Below are 20105 nucleotides of genomic sequence, written 5' to 3'. Positions count from 1 at the left end.
TTGAAACTATGGTTTTATCTATCCAAAACTTGCATAAAATACTCATTTTGTTAATTTGTTGATTTGTAACTGATTAATTGCTGTTTAACGATTGCTCCGGAGTATTTCCTTCAAACAACCATGAGGAAGAAAAACACTACCACGTGCTGAAATAATTAAGAATTTGCTAGACGATGCTTTATATTTCCGGCTTGAGTTTTTTTCTTTTAACCTATAGATAGCAAAAGTTTGGACTAAAATTTATTATTGTCTGGTCACAACGTGCTAAAATTTAAATTTTAAATTATGTTTATCAGAAAAATTGAAGCACATTTAAATTTTGGCTGATTTCTCAATTGACATAATATTTATATCGTATGTAATGTGACTTTGACATTTTATTTACAGAACATGGCCACTGCATTAAACTGTAAATTGTGCAATGATGTTTATTCTGAAAAAATATACTAAATTTTGTAACATTGATGGGAATTTTATGACAGAAACTATTTTCATGAAATCCATCATCTTTTCTCTTAAATAGTAATTAATTAATAAAAATTTTAAAATTAAAACTTAATATAATATTTGTATTAAGCAATAATCTTATTCACTTTCAATGTTTTGATTATTTCTGTTATTCGTTGGAAAAAATTATATCGAAGTACAAAAAGTACATAACTTAGGTCAAGAAAGTTTTAGGTCCAAAATTTTAATGTTAAGTCACTATTTCCTAATTATTGAACTTTAAAATGATTCTAAAGAATTAAGATTAATAGTCTATTAAAATGAAAGATTTTAACTAATCATTTCTCCAAAAATGGTAAAATCAGTCTTGCCCACCTACGAGTACATAGACCTGAAAGACTATCGAGACTAATAATGACACTCGTATTGAGTGGAGATCAGTAAGGAAAGTGGAATATGTAAATAAGTAATTAGGATTAATAATAGAATCGCGGAAATACGCGAGAATTGACATATTGACATCCGGGTCTCCCGTCCTTGCCAGACAACTTGTCTGTCTAATACGATAAAAAATATAAATACCACTCAATTCATAATGAAATTACGATTTCTCAACTTCTCTCACACACACATCGAACAAGCGAAACAAGGATAAAACATCACTTTTTTATATTAAAAAAGCACAATACACACGATTGGTCAAAGGCGTACTCTTTGTTTCAACGTAATTATTTAAAAAGTTCCCCGTATTTGTAGATGTTGCAGTTTCTTTACACGTGTTCACATGTACGGTCAGTTGTGAAACACACAAGTTGAAATTCAACATCTTGATTTGCTATAAAACTAATAGCCGACCTGAGATTTGTAACACTGTTGATGTGTACACGTGCTCGCATCCCTTCATGATTGGCTGGTTGTGAAATTGTTTTATTTGTTTCGTATCTGCAGATATGGTTCGTGTTGCGAAAAACCTTCTGGGAGCCAGTTTCCTGTTTCTCATCGCTTCCACCATCCTCTTTGCTGATGCCAATCCCATCGGTAAGTACCAGTACCTGTACCAAGTTTTTTTGCATTGTTTCAATGACGTTAAGAATGAAATGTATTCATTATTTTTTCTCTTCATTCATAAAATGTTTAATATACAAATGATTATTTTTAAAAATGTCTATTTTGAACTGTTGTATTCATTTATTTCTCATATTTAATATACCAATGATTTTTAAAAATGTCTATTTTGAACTGAAATTTATATTGAGGTTTATGAAAATAAGTCTGTAATTTACATTTATACCATTTTTTTCTAGTTTGAAGAAAGTCCCAGGTTTGAAGTAAGCTTTATTTTTAACAGACAAATATGTAAATTAATTTATACATTAAACACAAATACATTTAAATATCATTTCACTTTTTAAAAAACTTAATGCATTCACATATTTTACGTTGATCTAGGTCATAATTTCACTGTTAAACCATTACCAAAGACCTTGTTGAGAGATCATAAGCAATGCTTATTGTTTATTAAGCTCGATTACTTAACTTTCATTTAAAAGAAAGTAATCATTAAAATGACAACACAATAAAAAACAAGTAGAATTTCTTTGTAAAATATTAGGCTATTTACATCTAATCAACATAACCAAATTAATTATAACTTATTTGTTTTACAGGAACTAAATCTAGAATACGTAAGTTTAAAGATCAGTTATAATGGTTGCGGATAAAAATTTTGATACTAACCCACTAATTCCATAATCAAATATTTATAAATTATTAATTACTAAAAATATCATTCGACTAATTGGAAGTTAGATTTCTGTTTTTGGCAAAAATTTTATTTATTCGTTAACAATTTAGTTATAATCTTAATACACATCAATCTTTAACTATAGCTACAGTTTGGGTGCCCAGAAAAGTGATAAAAATGTATTATATACAATTCTTTTTTCAGGTGTTTGCATAAGAAATTGCGCCCAATGCAAAAAGATGTTTGGTCCGTACTTCGAAGGACAGCTTTGTGCAGACGCGTGCGTAAAATTCAAAGGAAAAATCATCCCCGATTGTGAGGATATAGCTTCCATAGCACCATTTTTAAGCAAATTCGATTAATTTAATTTATTTGTGTGTGTTGTACAATTTTGCTAATTGTATGTTTCTAATTCGAGCCCATATTAGAAACACGAACTTCGTTGCCTGTGATGTTAGTTTTATTTATTTATTGTAATTTTAAATAAAGTAATTTAAGTGCTTAATTGTGTTTAATTTTACTTTTGAAATATTTAGGATTTAATTTGACTGACGCAGATGAATTCAATTTTATTCGATTTTCCATGATGTAACATTGAGAAAGTTATTTCTGAAATATGATAACCAAACTTGTTCTCCGAACGTTTAAATTCTTAAATTGTTGGTCTAGAAACCTACTTTATGTATGTTTAACCTACATTATGAGTCTGAATAGATGATGTCTTTTGAATACAATATTATGTAATAATTGAAATGTGTACCTTGTCTGTAGTAAATGTCTGACTGGATCAAAGAAGACACGATTTACATAATTGATAATATTAACCTTGAACTTCATCGAATTGCTTGGAAGAACGCACGCATCGTGAAAACAGACGATAAATAAAATATATTATTTATTAGAACAATAAAACATTGACACATTACATCAGTAAGTTATGACACGTGACGGATGTTTTACTCATTTTAGTTTAATAGAGCCTCTTCAAATAGGTGCCCAAGGTTCCTGGATTGTTACAATCTGGCGTCAATCTCCCATCGCTTTCTATGCATGCCTCTCCGCAGATTTTTCCTTGGAAGTAGGGACCATACATCTTTTTACATTGTACACAATTCCTGAAAAAGGTATCAGTATTCAGTAGATTTTTTTTGTTAATAACATGAAAATGTTACAATGTCTAATCAAAAGATCAACAACATCATATTTCATATCATTTTTGACAATTCATTTTATTCTTCCTCAAAAAAAATTGAATTGTTATTTGAGTGTCTTCTATTTTTCTTTATATCCGGTTCCTAAAATGAATTTAATAAACCTAATGAAATTAAGAATGCAAAAATATTTCTAAATATTCAACGAAAATATTTGAGGTAAAATGAGCATGTGTCTTATTTACATACCTTATTCTTCCAATAATATTCATAAAAAGGACATGCAACATTTATGTAATCAATTATTTATTTTTCCAAAAAAAATGTTCACATAAATCAAAACGGGTAATGCTCAACATTCTTGCCAATATTTGAAATATGTAGACATCGAAGTCAAATGTTCAAAATATTTGCAACCAAAAAAAAAATTTTAAATGTAAATGAACAGAATACCAAAAAATTTAGTAAAATAGAACCAAATCATGACCTTTATAATACTTTCGGAGTTTTTTCTTCTTTGGACATTCCTTGTTGCATATTCTTGTTTTTAGGTCTATATTCGTCATCGGGATAATGCATTTCGTCTTCCATTTTTACACATTCCTCTTTGCGGCCCACAATGGGTCTAGGAAACGGTGGCTTGGTTCCCAATATTGGTCTTGGTGACTGTGGCGAATTTGGTTGTCTAATGGATCGCCTTGAATAACGAGAACATTGTGACTTTACGACTGTTGGTGATGATGACGGCGTCGAGATTGTTGAAGTGCTTGGTGAACCAGGATCTGTTCTCGACATGGGAATATAAACTGGTGCGTCTGGTCTTAGTTTTGATTCCATTTTTATATTGCAATTTTTTAATAACTAAATAGTTTAATGTGCGTGTTGCTATGGATTTTATTAGCAATTCACAGCTTGCTAATTGGAAATAATATTTAGTTTGTAAATTATAAAAATTAAAAATTTATTCTTGTAGTCATAGAAAAAAAAAAATAGTTGACAACATTGTTGAACAGTTTTATGAAGTACGTTGTATGTTTGAATAAGGTTACTTCCATCACCTCGTAGTATTTTACAACGTTAAGACTAATCAAGTTCAAGGAAAGATTTAAAAGATTTACACTGATAAAAATATAAACCAAATGCAATTAAAATTGCAATTGCAACTTTAAACCCTCAACAATTTATGTAAATTGATTTAATACACTACTGTGAGAACCAAAAACATAATTATTACATTTATACACAAAATACTTACGTTATACAAACTGGTATGGAAGCTGTAATTAGGTAGTACTCGTTCGATATAAGTATAATGACCATCAGCAGGACAAGATATTTCTAAAATGAATTATTTAATTAGTTTTAATGTTGAAAACCACGCACAATATCAAAGAACTTACCATGATTTCTCGTCAACCTTTTGCAAGTGAATAAATGAATTTCAACCCTGTTATCGTTATATAGTGACTTGACGAGGCTTCAATATTAATAGACACAATTCATCAAGAATGTCGACAAAAATAAGGTGTTTGTTAGGGCAAAAAATCAGCGGTTACATCTAGCATTGTGTAGGTTTTCCCTTTCATTCCACAAATAGCGCAACCCCATTGTTTTTATAGAACGTGTGCTCAAAGACACCTGTTTTCATTTCAGCTTGCGAATTTGCAGTTACTAATGTTTTTCCAACATATAAAATGGAAATGTCACAAAGAGGTAGTCATAAAATAATAATCCCGACCTTTTCTTGACCTTAATGAAGCTGCGTCGCAGCTTGAAAGCATTAGAACCGCACAAGCTCAATTACCAAATAAAGTATGAATCATGCTTCTAAACGAAAAGCACCACAGTTTTAGATCATTAAAGAACATTGCCGTCCGCGATTAATTAATTTGGCAGTAATTAAGGTCCATGAAACACGGGAAAAGGAAATGTTTATCCAATAAATTTTAAGAGACACGTAACAAGCATTTACGGAACAAATTGATTCATCTTCGTGGCTAATTAAATTGTAACTTGAACATCATTTTTTCAGTTGTTGCGGAACAGTCGTAGCGGATAAGTATCCAAAGCGCGAATTTGCCTCAGAATTCCTGTTAGTACGGGGATGATAATTGATTGGTTATTTAATTGTGCTAAAACATTTGTGTCAGTATCTGTTGAACGTTCATGTTTATCAAAACCAGGATGTATTTATCAACTATTACTTTAATTTTGTAAGTAAAGTATTTGTTACCGACAATTATTTTTAATTATTTATTTGATAATAGTTATCCAATATATAATAAGATATAAAACCAATATGACCACAATTAAAATATTTAACAAATATTAAATTTGTACAAGAGGAAAACAATTTTGTTTCATTTCTGTTTAGATGAAAATTTTCTTAAATAAGAATAATTATTTACACATAAAGGATGTTAAAAATAGTAAATTATTTAAAGTAATAATAGTATGGACCACAATAAATAGAAAAGATTTAATAAATCAGGGTCTGCAAATAAACGATTTAGGAGATATGAAAGATTGTTTTTTATGATATACAAAAATATATTTATTATATACTATATAATAAGTATATATTTGTATTTAATAAAAAAACAAACTTGAATTTCCTAGAACTTTTGATTTATTCATGGTTGTAATAGTTTAAACCAAGCAATTTCGCAGCTTATAATGCAGATAAGGAAATGCTATCTAATGCCAATAAAAAAAGGTGAAAAACCATCATACTGGAACCACATTTATTACGTTTGATCCAAAAGAATGTTGTCCACATGATCACCTACTGTTTTTTGCAGAAAATTTTAAGAAAGTAACGAAACTGATATTTTCAAAATCTTTATGAAAAAATGCGACAATGATCATGTTGAATTAAATCCTGAGGACAGTCAAATCCTTCATTTCAACCAACTGTGATGTTTACAAATTAGGAAATATATTATATCTCCGAAATCGTTTATTTCTTGATCCCATTCACTCTTTAAATATTTTATATTTTTTAACACTCTATGAATAATTTATTATAGTTCAGAGTATTTATTTCCTATTATTCCTAAATACACACATAAGAAAAGTCTAATGACAGTTTACAAACATCGAGAAAAATTACTTAAAATTACTTTAGTCGATTATTAAATATTTTTAATTTTTTTATTTTTTATACTACACTTTGAGGTGTTATGTTTTACCAGCCTCGTTTAATGAGAGTGTATGTAAATAAATACGAATAAACTATTCAAACATTTACGATTTATGTTATTTTACCGGAATACTAAATGTTTATTGTATTAAAATTATTGTGTTTTACGGTGGAATAACATCTTTTAACTTTAGAAGAAATGAATCCAACAACGGGACAACTTCAAGGTGACGTAAAGACAAATTGAGGTATCTAAGCTAGTTTAATATTTCCCAGTTACTAAACGCTTGAGGAGGTGATTTAAAGAAAATGATAATCTATCTGAACAGCCAAGTCGTGGACACTGAACAACAGAAATTCAAAATCAAGTTCATAATGAAGCTAATCAAGAATATAATGTAGCAGTTAGTCGGAATACTGTAAGAAACAGATTACACGAAATTAATCTACATTTTAGAAGACTAATAAAATGTCCACCTTTTACTAGAAATAATTACGGGATATGATTGGAATGGTGGGAACATTTCCAAAACTTGAAACTAGGTTGAAAATAATTTCCCGATATTTTTCCTCACCAGCAAATGCCGACTAGGTTTTCATTTCAATTCTCATGGAACGACAATTTGGATAGAATTTAGAAATTTAGAAAGTCTTAAACACATCCAGGAAGTTTTTATATACAGAAGTTTATTGGCGGTAGAACTAATCTCGTTTTACCAAATAGGTTAAAAGGGCATAGAAATATTTAAACAGCACTCTCCAACTACTTGTTCCTCCTGTTGCTGGTGCTATTGGTGATAACTTCTGCCTTATGCACTACAATGCTCGCCCACATATTGGATGTCTTGTTACAAATTGTATAACAATGAAAGAATTGAGATTTTATAGCCTGCACAGTCACATAAATTAAATCCCATAGAGTAAGTATATGTGGGAGAATTTCTCCACAAATAAGCAATATTCACCATGCCGTTAGATTTAAAGAGCTGAATGACCTAAAATATCTCAAAATTATACTGAGCAACATATTATTTATGCTCAACAAATGTGAAGAAGTTATAAACTAGGGGTGCCCAACCTGCCACGTGTGGCTCTTTGAAGGATTATTTGTGGCTCTCGATTAATGTATCCCAGTTCCCTTTTCATTCCAGAATTATCATGTTTAATTTTTAATATTTAAATTCAATACACATACTTTATACTTTTATTTATATTTTCAATAAATATAATTTCTGTAATACCTTTTTTGCATACCTTTTAAACAGGTACTTAATTGCGGCTCGTGAAACATTCCAGATTTTGAAAAATGACTCGGACTATCAAGGAGATTGGCCACCCCTGTTATAAACAACCAATTTGATTAAATTAAATTGCTTTATCCTAATACTAATGATATGTGAACTAACTTTTTATGTTTATATTTTTTTTTAACAACTATTTTTTATTATAATTTAGTTTAAACAAACAACTATACAATATTAAATTTGTTTTTTTATTTTATCATATAAAGGTCTGAAACAAAATTTAAAGTTTTACCAAAACATTTCTAGACTTTTCTTATATGTGAATAATGTATATTGCATTCAAATATTATTCATTCCGAGATTATGTTTTTGATTATTATAATTATTAACTTTAACTAACGTAAATATTTGTTACAGTGTGTTGACAACAGTAATTAGTACATCTGCTCTAATACCAAAGTCAGTATATAATAAAACAAAAAATATAATACCTGACTATTATATTAAAGGTAGGAAGAAATTTTCATTGAAACAAGCAAAATTAAAAACAAAAACTGCAAATTTCGTAGAGTTACGTCCGCCTACCGTAATGGGTAAACCAATAGAGGTGGATTTCAGTATGAGAGTCATGGATATAAATTCCATTAATGTTGAAGATATGGATTTTCGGTAAATAATCTAATAAATGTGTAACTTTTAAAAATAACGCACAAATTTTAGTATGGATATGTTCCTAATACAAAAATGGACTGACGCACGTATTAAAATTCCTGAGGAACTGTTCGAATATGGGGATGATTCAATAACGTTGCCTTCACAATTTTTTGAAAATCTATGGCAGCCCGACTTATATTTTCTTAATTCGAAAGTTGTTGGTAAAAATCAGATATTATAAATAAGCATTAATTATTAATGTAATATTTTTTTCAGAAATTGCAACCTTAACTCATAAGTTTTCTTCTGTAACACTATATAGAAATAAGACTATACGTTACGCAGCAAGGATGCATGCTATTGTAGCATGTCAAATGGAGTTTCAACATTATCCGATGGACACGCAGATGTGTCCCATTAATATCGAAAGCTGTAAGTGTGTTTTCGCATTAATCTTCCCTCTCTAATAAAATTAAACCTCTTCAGTTTCTTACAATCAAGAGAAAATGTTTTTGAAATGGGGCGAATTTGGAGTAACGGTCAGTCCGGAATTAAAGCTGTTACAGTACAATATATTACCAATAGAACTGGAGGAAACTTTTGCTTATACAGGAGAGAAAAATGGTAGGGTTCAAACATATTTTACGTTTACTCTAATTTATTGTATTTAAATGTTTTAGGGAATTTCTCCAGACTTGTTGTAACTTTCAGATTTGAAAGGCAAATCGGTCATCATTTGATACAAACTTTTGCACCTTCAACCTTGGTAGTAGCTTTGTCTTGGTTTAGCTTTTGGTTAGGATTAGATGCAATTCCTGGAAGAATGACACTTTTGGTAACATGTCTTTTGACTTTGGTGACAATGTTTACTGGATTGAGATCAGATATTCCAGCAGTTGCATATGTTAAGGTTAGTAAATAAATTTATTAGAGTTTGGATTTCAAATATTATTAGTTTTATTACCTCTAAATTTTTAGGCTTTGGATCTTTGGATGGCTTTATGCATGATATCCGTGTTTGCAGCTCTTGGAGAGTTTATTATTGTTAAAGTATTGGATGGAAAATATCAAGCTAGAAAAAATAAAGAGAGGAACATGGCAATGGTAAGTACGTTACACATATTTTTGAACTTCTACAGTCTCAAAAAATAATTTTAAGGAAAATGCTATAACACCTTGGACAGGAAATAAAAAGCACTCTATTCAAATTTCCGAAGAAAATTTTGTGAAGCTACATTGGAAATCAGTAAGTTATATTAATGTATTTGTTTAGATTCAAAAATAATTTAATTGAATTTCAGAGCAATGGAAAAGAAAAGGTTTTGTGGAAGGAAATTGACCGATTCTCAAGAATGATATTTCCAGGACTATTTTTCTTGATTAGTATATTATATTGGACTATTTTAATATTCAGTAGATCACCAATTATGTATTGAATAAAATTGTACTTACTATGTTCTCAAATTTTTTAGTAATAATTAAGAGAATAACAGAACAAAACAAATACTATTCAAACTATATCTATACTTTACTTTTCAAGATAATTTAACAGTTATTTAAGAATTAATTTTTATATCTTTCTACAAATTTCTCAATGTAAGTGGCCTCAAATTTTATTTTTCAAACACAATATCATATGCTGAAATGTTTAAAATGTTCATAAGAATATCAAAGGGTACTGTCGAATAAAGAATTCTACGCTAGTTAAAAAAAAATTAAAAATTCGCTACAAAATGAATTTCACTAAAAAATTTCTAGTCAATGAGTAAACTTTCTAGAAATACTCAAATATTTGATGGTTTCTTTACAATGCAGAGGACAGAAAAAATTATGTTAATGTCGTTCTGCAAACTTCTCATTCACCGAATGACTATATGTTGCATTAAAGGAATCAAAAAAGAATAAATGAACAATTTCGTTTTATTCAGTAATTCCGGGTACTTTCTGATAAAAAGGTATACAATTGAAATGAATCAAAACAATATTTCATATACTTTTTAATTTAGTGAGTAACAGCCAAATATTAAATTGCTAATTAACAATAAATCTGAAATACATTTTAATTAACATAAATATATATTTATATAATTCAAGTAGAGGAACGCTATTTTCATTTTTAAATCCTAATTTGTAGGATACTTTAAAAATTAGTTATATTTCCTACACTAAATAAAGAATTTGAGCTAAACTTCATACTGATTTGATTTACAAGTTATTTATATTAAAATATCATTTATTAATCTAATAAATTGCTTGCTTAATGGAATTTACAAGAGTATAAAGGTATGAAATGAAAAAAGTCATATATTACACAAAAGTTCTTAAGAATAAGGAAAGTAACAGTAAAAAATAGTAAGTAATTCAAATGGCAGTGTAAATACAGTGGTTGAAAAAATACAACATTTGTGCAAAGTACAATAATCTAGGCAATGAGCAATGTTGTCTACCACTAATATTATAATTTTTCTTCTGAAAGATGAAAACAGGAGCAGTATGTTTTCCAGGGAAGTGTATTATATATAAGTAAATATAAAAAATTGTATTTTCCGGCCACTGTATAACTAAACAATGAAAATCCTTAACAAATAACATATACATAATTATATAATCTCAATAACAATAATACTTTATGCAAAACGATCTACGTTCTTTAGTGCAATTATGATCAATAAAACTAACTATAAATGAATTATATACAGAAATTTCGACTATAACTATCAATTGCATTCTATCACAAGGACATGTACATTACCTAAGTTCACTTTTTGTGCTAGTAAAATACAATAAAAGACGTTTAACAAAAATTAAATTTGATGACAACTTTGAAAGCAATAAAACAATCACCAAAACACATCACATATAACGGGGGATACTACGCATAGTATAAATTAATGTATCTTTATATTAACATATTCAACATGAACTTCATTCGCCTACTACGCCGAGGATGTTGTTAGTCACTCCCCTGTATCCAGCCATTTGCTCTCCTCCACGATCTTTTCAAAACAATCCATTAAGTAGAGATACTACAAAATAATTAAAATTAAATTTAACATTTATCCAATTAACGGATTAATGCTTACATAAGGGGTGAATATTTTTAGCCATCTTGGTGTCTTGTCAGGCCTATTGTATTTAAGACAGAAGGCCATACCTTCATCATCAATTTCCCATTGACGAACGCAGTCCCACTGAAGAACCACCACCTGAAATTGATCCAAACAATAAAATAACAGTCAAACTCAAGTTTGTAAAAATTTTACCTGGCTTTCAAGAGTACCATCTTCTCGACAGGCATGAAGTTTGATACCCTCCGAACCTATCGAGACGACCACATGACCATCCTTGCGGGAATCACATGCGCAATGGGGAAACACCACCTCTCCATACCCCGGCAACTCCCTCGCCAGCTTTAGGTACTCCACAGCCCGCGTGTTGTCCTGAAGCGCCTTCAGTTGATACAGTCTTTCGCCGGCGTGAATGCAACCTCTGTTCACCTCGTCAATGGCCTACAAAAATTCCAAATGTTTATATTTAGTAACTGTAATTATTGCAGCAAAGTACTTACTTGCCAAAATATGTAAGATGTTGCTTGTGTATCAATCATTAGTGTCAATTCCTTCTTTATTGAAAACAGCCATTTCCTAATGCAAAGACACGTACTAGTTGCCGTACTATAATTTTGTATATACAAATTGTGGGGATATTCATTGGGTTGCAATTTTCTTTCTACAATTAGACAGATTTACACAACACAATCATCCAATTAACAAAGCAACTTACCAAAATTATATTCAACTATTTCGAATAAATAAAAATAATTTGATACTTTCTTGTTCATAGCTATCTTTTTAACTACAGCATCGTACACTTCATCAGCATTTGCACTCTTCTTCAAAGACACTGTTACTACATCTCTATCAGGTAATAATACCTACAAAGAAACGAATATTATTATTAAATTGTGGTGATATAAATTACGCTTTATTACTTTTAGATCAACTGGACTACTGTTATTTTCATCATCTTGATCCGTGAGGAACTCTTGCATAACATCGGATTCGGCAATAACGCGAACCGCACACACACGCTCCAAATATTGCTCTAAACCACGTCGCCGTGCATCTAATTGTTGCTCGCTCAACGTGAAAGGCCACTTGCCAGGTAGTTTTGGGAAGGTAAAACCTGATGGAAAATAATATAATTACTACAAATTCGATGTTTTTTATAAATCTTTACGGACAAGTTTAAACTAACTATTGTCGAAAAGATTATTTAAGAAAATTAAAAGTAAATTGTACAGGGTGTCCCAAAATAGTTATCTTTAGCATATATTAAATTTTTGGAGATATTTAATATTGTCAAAGTAAATGTTTGCAAATTTTTCAGACACAGTCGAAGATATCCAAATACGGTTTGTGACTATCAACGCCCTAAATATTTCAGTTGTTTTTTTCTATGTAGCCTGGAAATAATTTTAACAACTGGTAGAACAGGTGCAAAGGCTGAAGAAAATTTAATTATTTTTTGACTCCCTGAATTTAAATTTTCATCATATTTCTGTTGCCCTTGGTCCAGTAGTGTTTAAATTTAGTATGTATTATTCTAAAATAAATATCTACAATTCAGTGTTATAAACTTTTTCATAATGATACGAATATATTTGGGCTGACGTAAATTTTTGGGTTGACACCATTGGGAAATAAATATATTGTTTTTCCTGCTTATTTGACTGCAGTTTCTTGAGACAGGATACTACAAATGTTTCGATGATACTCGATAGATGACTTGATCTTTGGTATATGCATGAAGTCGCTCGTCGCGCTCCGAAAATTTTCCAAATCAATGGTTTGATCGAGGGAATGACGCCCCTATAAATTGGTCACCAAGGTCACAGACCTTAATCCGTTAGATTTTCCAGTGTGGGTCCAAATGAAAAAGAAGATCTATGCTCCACCAGTTAATAACATAGAATAATTGGAGTAAATAATTGAAAGACTACGATGGTATTCTTTCCAATGGAGGATGAACGAAATTTGTTTTTTAAAATAATAAAAAGATATAAAAAATGTTGAAAAAATCACTTGAACTTTCATCAAACACTAAAAAATAATCAGTGACGTAATAATAAGGACGAGAAAAAGTTCAGAACTCCAATGTATCAATTGTATCATTATAAAACAAGTTTATTATATTGAATTGTAGGCATTTTAAGATAATAGTACCAAATTTAAATACGATTGTAAACGGTTACGGTATGAAATTTATTCTTTATGGATTGTATTGTCTTCAGGATAACTTTTTATAACCTAATTTAGAAACACCTTGTATATGAAGACGAACAAAAAACTATACAATAACGACATGCCACAAGTTGTTTTTTTAAAATTAACTCTGTCGCTACCTATGAATTCCTTTTTGAGGTCGGTGTTTAACTTGGAAAACTCCCTATATCTCCTTGAACAGAGATGTCTGCCGGCCATGTAAATATTAAACGCTACATATCGTTCGCCACCCCGTTCATTGTAGTGGTAATCGGGTATGCTAATTGGAAGCGACCGTTTCTCACTGTAGTCGTAATAAACCTGACTATCGTCAGTTGGTTCCAGTCTTTCAGCCTCCTAAAAAATATTTTTATATATTGTCATTATCCGTTATAATAAGAAATCGATAAGACATTTCTTCTAATATTAAATCACATACGTAACACACAATATGAAAGTCTTTGTAAGGTTTTTTACCTGTTGAGTTACGGATATTACGGTGAGAGTCAATACATCTCCCCCTGATTTGATTAGATCGACTACCTGTTTGTGGGTTGCACCCTCCACATTAACGCCATTCCTGTAACAATATTGAAATATTAACAATCCAATACAGTACACAGAATTTAATGTTGAAGGAAAATATAATAAATTAACCGCTGACTTGATAACGCTCATTGACCCAAAACGAAATCCAGCACAACTTGTTTATATTGGGCCCTCTTGAGATTATTTTTTTTCCTATTGTGTTGACCCCAATAAATTTATTTAATCGATAATAAAAAACATATTTACTGTTATTTCTGCAAATGTTAGTGAAAATCAATAAAAATTAACTTTCTTTAGATACCTAGAGAAAATAACATTCCTTCCATTAGAAATTCGTTTAGACTTGACAGTAAAAATACGCAATTTTTTTATGTAACATATTACAAAACTGATTTAAAAATAAACTCATCTGATTTTATTTCCATGGAAAACATCCATCACCACAAATAATAATCAACATTCGACGTGAAAGATTCGAAATAAGTATGGTAATTTCTTTTAACAACTTGTACATTTTTATTTTAATTAATTTTTGTTTATTTTCATTAGGAAAACTGCCTTATTCGATGATATCTGAGGTATTTCCTATACATTTAATTTATTAAAAAAGCGGATGTCACTATCAGAAAATCAATTACTGCACACCTTCAATAATTAAATTGACTTCATTAATCAAAAATATTTCAAATTTTATAGGAATAATTAGATCGTGAAAATGTAGACATAATCGAAAATGGAAATAACAAATAAAAACATAGGAAACATTTACAAATTGTAATCAAACAATAATTTATTAAAATAAATAATTATTATTCTTATTACAATAATAATAGTTATTTTATTTGTCAAAACATTTCATAAACTTTACATTCACAATCACCGTATACATGTCACTGACTTTTATCCCACCATCCAGTTATTAAAAAGTCATTACCTTGGCACAAAGTTTCTGGGCACATTACCATAAACATGGTAGCTTAACATTTTCTCCCGTTTCGTGCCCAAACTGACGCGTTAATTGGACAAAGCTGTTAGTAAAAAAACGGTTATTACTGACAAGAACGGCGGACCACTGAAGGTAGAAAAAAGAAACAACAACGTCTTGACTAACAGTCGCGGTATCACTCACTGATAACGAGATTTTGCACCGTAGTCCGACAAAAACACTTTCACTTCAAAACGAGTCTGATACGAAAGAAGTATTTTACGCGAATCGTTGGAGCGTTCTAAATACCATGTATACGCAAGTGTGAAGATACATCGTTTGTTCGACGTTCGTTTTGTTTAATTATACAGATTCAGTTCGAAATTGATGTTCAATTACTGTGATTTCAAATACCGTTTAATTGACTTATCCTCCAGTTATATGTGATGTTATAATCTGCGTAAATTGAATTTTTAATGGAGGTAAACAATTATAACAATCACACTTAAACTTAAATTCCTGAATAAAGAGGTTAAAAGCCATGTTAAGATATATATAAAATTAATTATTCAATTGCTTAATATCGTAAATAGACTTTCCGAAATTCCTTGTTGTTTACATCTCTAATTATGGAAGAGTACTTGCTATTAAATATTATAAAATATTTTGCCCCCTTTACATGGAGAGTTAATTTTAATTTGCTCAACCAACAGACGTGCATTACTGCTTAAATGTAGTAATGTGGCAATAAAGTGAATATTCTAATGGTGAACAACGCTAAGCTCTATCTAGAAACCTGTACCAACAAATAAATTAAGCAATATTTCGTGCAAAATATCCGTACATCATGTAGTCATTAAACTGCATTGAATAAAACTTTAGAACGACTGTTCTTACTTTCAATGAAAATCTTCAAAAGGCTGAACAAGTGGATTCCACATAAATTAACTGAGGATAACAAAATTATAGTTTTGACAATTGTCAATTCTCTCGTTGCACGCAAGGCAAATAAGTCTTTTATTGATTGTATTATTGCGTGCTACAAGAAATGAGTTAACTGCGACAACTTTGCCCAGTTTAGACAATGGGTTGAAGCTGGCAAATCGGAAGGAATATTACTTTTAAAAAAGCTTTTAAATTTACATAAAAGTTCATGAAAAACTTCTTTACTCAACAGATAGGCATTCTGCTTGTTCATGACAACGAAAGTTAATGTTAATTTTTTTAAGTAAACTGTTTAGTAAAACTTTTTAACATTATGTTTCAATAAAATATTTCTAGAGTAATTTTCTTGGATGTTTTACCATTTTGTTATTTAAAATCATAACAATTTTGTTTGATTACATACTTAACGAGAGTATAAACAGTTTGTATAAAAATAATAAAAAACATCCTCGAATAAATTTAGTATATGATCAGTTGATTGGTTAGGTGTTTATGTCGAAGCTAAACACAGAGGTAAACTTAGACTGTGTGGGTGTTAGTTGTAAAAATAATAACATTATCGATTTAATAATCAACAGTTTTAGTACCACTTAAACCTATTAACCTATGTACGCTCCGCTTTATCAGTGTCTGTGCCGAATATTACTGTGAATAAATGGTATAAAATGCAAATATCAAGCAAAAAATGAAATAAACTATATTTTTTCGCCTATAAATGGTGTCTATATATTGTTTAGTTTGAAGAAAAATTTAATAGAGTTAATAGGAAATATCAGCAAAAAGAAAGGTGCAAACTACAAACCAAGAAAACAAAAATATAAAATTGTGATCTATTGTTTAGTTTGAAGAAATGTTTAATAGGATGAAATAATAATAATAATAATTATAGGTGTTAAGAAAGGTGAAAATTGCTAACTATAAAGCAAGAATGTTACATTAGATATACATTTTCTGGAGAAATTCTACTGTGATCTATTATTCAGTTTGAAGAAAAGTTTAATAGAGTGATTGAACATCAACATTAATTAAGGAAGGTGAAAATTGCTGCCTATAAAGCAAGGATGTTAAATTAGATATGCAGTGGAGGTCATTGTTATAGCAACATTTTAAAATAAATAAATTAATATTTTAGTCATCACACATTAATTTAATGTGAACTATTAAAATAGTATTCATTTACTGTTGTTTTATACACTATTATAAAAACTGACATTACTCTTATTCTATAAAATGTAGCATATCTTTTTCATTCAGCTGGACATAAAAGACTTAATGATTAAATCTGTGCAATTTAATTTAACATTAACATATACAAATTAAATTAATATTTGCTGGAGAAATTCTTCAGTGATATATTGATTAGTTTAAAGAAAATATTTAGGGTTATTAAATATCAACATTAATTAAGACAGGTGAAAATAGCTAACTATAAGACAAGAATGGTAAATTAAATGTACATTTTCTGGAGGAATTCATCAGAGACTTATATTTACTTTAAAGGAAAATTGAATAGGGGAACTAAATATCAACTTTAATTAAGAAAGATAAAAAGAGTTAACTATAAGCAAGAATGTTAAATTAAATATACTTTTTCTTGATGTATTCTTCAGAGACCTATAGTTTAGTTTGAAGAAAAACTTAATAAGTTAACTGAACATCAACTTTAATTAAGAAAGCTGAAAAAGCTTAATAAAACAAAAATATTAATTCAGAAATACATTTTCAGGACGAATTCTTCTGTCAACGTGATTCAAAATCAACTAAGAAAGGTTAATATTACTAACGAAGAAACAAGAATGTTAAATTAGATATACATTTTCGGGCAACTGGATTATATCACCAGCTAGACTTGCAATTTACATAATTTACCGTTTGCTCGCCTTTAAGAGACCCATCTCGCCATTAATTGGACATAATATAAAAGTACTTTACAAAGTCGAACGTCGATATTAAAAGTAGCGAATCGACAGTCCAAAAAATCTGTCTGTCCTTCGTCGCGATTTGTTTCGTCTGTCACATAAATTAATGTAACGAAATTGTTATATTAATTGCACGGCTGAATTTTGACAATAGTAAAAATTTATTGTGTTATTCAGGAAACAAACAAATCAATTTATACTGTAAAGGTTGTTCGTTATGACATTTTTTAATGTGGAAATATCTATTTCAAATATTCCTGTTCAATTTTTACTTTAATTTTCATATTAATTAATTTCATCTGGCCTAACCAATACTTTTACTTATAAATTTTTGCACAATACCCATAATGTAAGGAAATAATTAAAATATAACAATCTTAAAATTGGTGAAACTACTTTACATTACACTGTAATGTAAGTAATTTGGATGGTTCAATAAAAGAATCCAATTAAAGTTTATTTTAAGAAATTATTCTGCATCTTCTTAAGATGATGTCTTCTGTATTTGTTAGTAAAAACTAGATATGTCAATTATGAGGACTTGTTCTGCAAGTCTCGTAAAGTTTACTTGTAGACTACAAGTCATCATACACTAAAATTATAAATATAAACTTCTGGTTTATGCAAATCTGTGGCTGCTGTTAAAAATACCTTCCAATGTCAAACTAAATATTGAATGACTAATTATCATGGTTTTTTTTTCAAATGATATCACTGATGAGTCCAACAGTTGGATCATGTAACAAAAATTATTTACAGAATGCATAATAGATTAGTTTAAATACAATGGTGATGAATATTGAAAGTTTCAGATACGAATAAATTGAGTTGTTGCAACTTGCAGATGTTTCATCATAATCTTGAGAAAACAAAAGCGAAGAAGGAAGCAAACTAGACAAGTGCAACGGAACCGAACGAATATTTAGACGGTTTATTGATTGAACCCGGTCCCCAGGAATGTTACGACAAATCAACAGTACACCAATTCGATGGTGTGACTCAATAACGTACCGTAAACCGTTTCAATTAATAAACGATGGAATGTTGTTGTGCATACCGAAGAAAAGTAAATACATATCCTGTATGCAGCAATGTCAACTGTCACTTTTCAAACGGGATCGATATTTACACGGTGACAGTTGCGTGCAAAGGCCAAAAACAAATCGAAACATGTCCAATTTGGATTGTACTCACACTTCCAGGATGCGATCGCCCTTCCGTATGCCGGCCTGTTCGGCAGCCCCCCTGTCCAGGACGGCGCTGACATGCTGCAGGGGGGCGTACAGCTCCCCGTTGATGCTCCTCAATTGGCCCCCTTCACTGACCTGTCCGCGCACATTGAAACCGAAACCGGTGTCGGTTTTATTAATGGTCACTACCCGCGGTCCATTTGGCACTTTGTTGTTATCGTTCCGGGCGGCATTTCGGGCGACCGCGTACGAGTCGGCCATATTTTGACGTGACTCCGCACGAGCACGTTTACCTTCTACGAGCGTTCCCCCTTCCCAATGAGAAATACGCTCATTAACTGACCTTGCGTATTGCTGCATGCACGTTGGTTCTCTTATTCTTGTCCGTGCGGTTTTGTACAGAAAACTTTTGGAGACTTTGGAACAAATAAAATACGATTCAAGAGAAATATTTGCTTTAGAAACAATTGTACCAAGACAGAGACATGTTTTATCTAGTTTTATTGAGTTTTGGTTGTTTAATATATTGAAATCGTATTAAAAAATATTTTGATACAAAATTTTGTACTTATTTCTTCTAAAACTAAAATCTTTATCATCACAAGTATAAACAAGGAGGGCAGATCCCTGATCACTTGATTAGAGATGCTTACTATATCTTATTGAATCCTTAAAATCAAAATAGAAAAAATGGTAAATTCCTTCTTTTACACTCTGAAGAGAACATTTTTCTGGTAAAAGTAAAATAATGTCTATAATTAATAATAATGCTATTAAGAAATGTATTAACAAATTGATATGTCTAAAAAAATTTTTATAATTTTGTGATAAAACAAAAGTTACTTCTGATACAATTTCAATGAGAATTTTCAGTAAAAATCATCAATGAACCCTGCAATTAATTACAAATTATTATTTTATGTAAAATGAA

General features: G+C 30.0%; 3 protein-coding genes and 1 long non-coding RNA gene across 7 annotated transcripts; 2 read left to right on the top strand and 2 right to left on the bottom strand.

Annotated features, from left to right (window-relative positions):
- Positions 1-1159: 1159 nt before the first annotated feature.
- On the top strand, positions 1160-2692 carry LOC109600750 (eclosion hormone). 2 transcript variants are annotated; one of them, XM_020016928.2, is made up of 3 exons: positions 1160-1485; positions 2115-2132; positions 2396-2692. In XM_020016928.2, the coding sequence occupies exons 1-3, from the start codon at positions 1398-1400 to the stop codon at positions 2551-2553; spliced, it is 264 nt and encodes an 87-aa protein (XP_019872487.1). In that variant the 5' UTR covers positions 1160-1397; the 3' UTR covers positions 2554-2692. The 2 variants fall into 2 exon arrangements, with proteins under 2 accessions (XP_019872487.1, XP_019872488.1); XM_020016929.2 differs by lacking the exon at positions 2115-2132.
- A 478-nt stretch (positions 2693-3170) lies between these two features.
- Positions 3171-3829, bottom strand: LOC126265034 (uncharacterized). The gene is made up of 3 exons (XR_007547586.1): positions 3592-3829; positions 3364-3486; positions 3171-3306 (listed from the first exon to the last, which is right to left on the bottom strand). It is a non-coding gene; the product is annotated as an uncharacterized LOC126265034 (long non-coding RNA).
- A 1588-nt stretch (positions 3830-5417) lies between these two features.
- On the top strand, positions 5418-9840 carry LOC109600747 (glycine receptor subunit alpha-2). 2 transcript variants are annotated; one of them, XR_002191632.2, is made up of 10 exons: positions 5418-5555; positions 8146-8237; positions 8298-8397; positions 8449-8603; positions 8659-8814; positions 8869-9006; positions 9063-9292; positions 9361-9490; positions 9542-9628; positions 9684-9840. XR_002191632.2 is itself a non-coding variant. In XM_020016925.2 (10 exons), the coding sequence occupies exons 1-10, from the start codon at positions 5509-5511 to the stop codon at positions 9816-9818; spliced, it is 1266 nt and encodes a 421-aa protein (XP_019872484.1). In that variant the 5' UTR covers positions 5418-5508; the 3' UTR covers positions 9819-9840. The 2 variants fall into 2 exon arrangements, 1 of the variants encoding a protein (XP_019872484.1); XM_020016925.2 differs by having other exon boundaries at positions 9361-9486.
- Positions 9841-10364: 524 nt separating this feature from the next.
- LOC109600744 (sorting nexin-27) lies at positions 10365-19471 on the bottom strand. Of its 2 annotated transcripts, none has more exons than XM_020016921.2 (9): positions 19179-19471; positions 14124-14226; positions 13787-14003; positions 12374-12567; positions 12166-12316; positions 11951-12111; positions 11646-11891; positions 11466-11588; positions 10365-11408 (listed from the first exon to the last, which is right to left on the bottom strand). In XM_020016921.2, the coding sequence occupies exons 1-9, from the start codon at positions 19433-19435 to the stop codon at positions 11340-11342; spliced, it is 1521 nt and encodes a 506-aa protein (XP_019872480.1). In that variant the 5' UTR covers positions 19436-19471; the 3' UTR covers positions 10365-11339. The 2 variants fall into 2 exon arrangements, with proteins under 2 accessions (XP_019872480.1, XP_049821223.1); XM_049965266.1 differs by lacking the exon at positions 19179-19471 and adding an exon at positions 15130-15475.
- Between the last annotated feature and the right edge of the window lie 634 nt (positions 19472-20105).

This window comes from Aethina tumida, chromosome 3 (assembly GCF_024364675.1).
Source record: "Aethina tumida isolate Nest 87 chromosome 3, icAetTumi1.1, whole genome shotgun sequence".
In the NCBI taxonomy this organism is placed as follows: domain Eukaryota; kingdom Metazoa; phylum Arthropoda; class Insecta; order Coleoptera; family Nitidulidae; genus Aethina; species Aethina tumida.
This window is presented reverse-complemented; position numbering and strand designations above follow the sequence as displayed.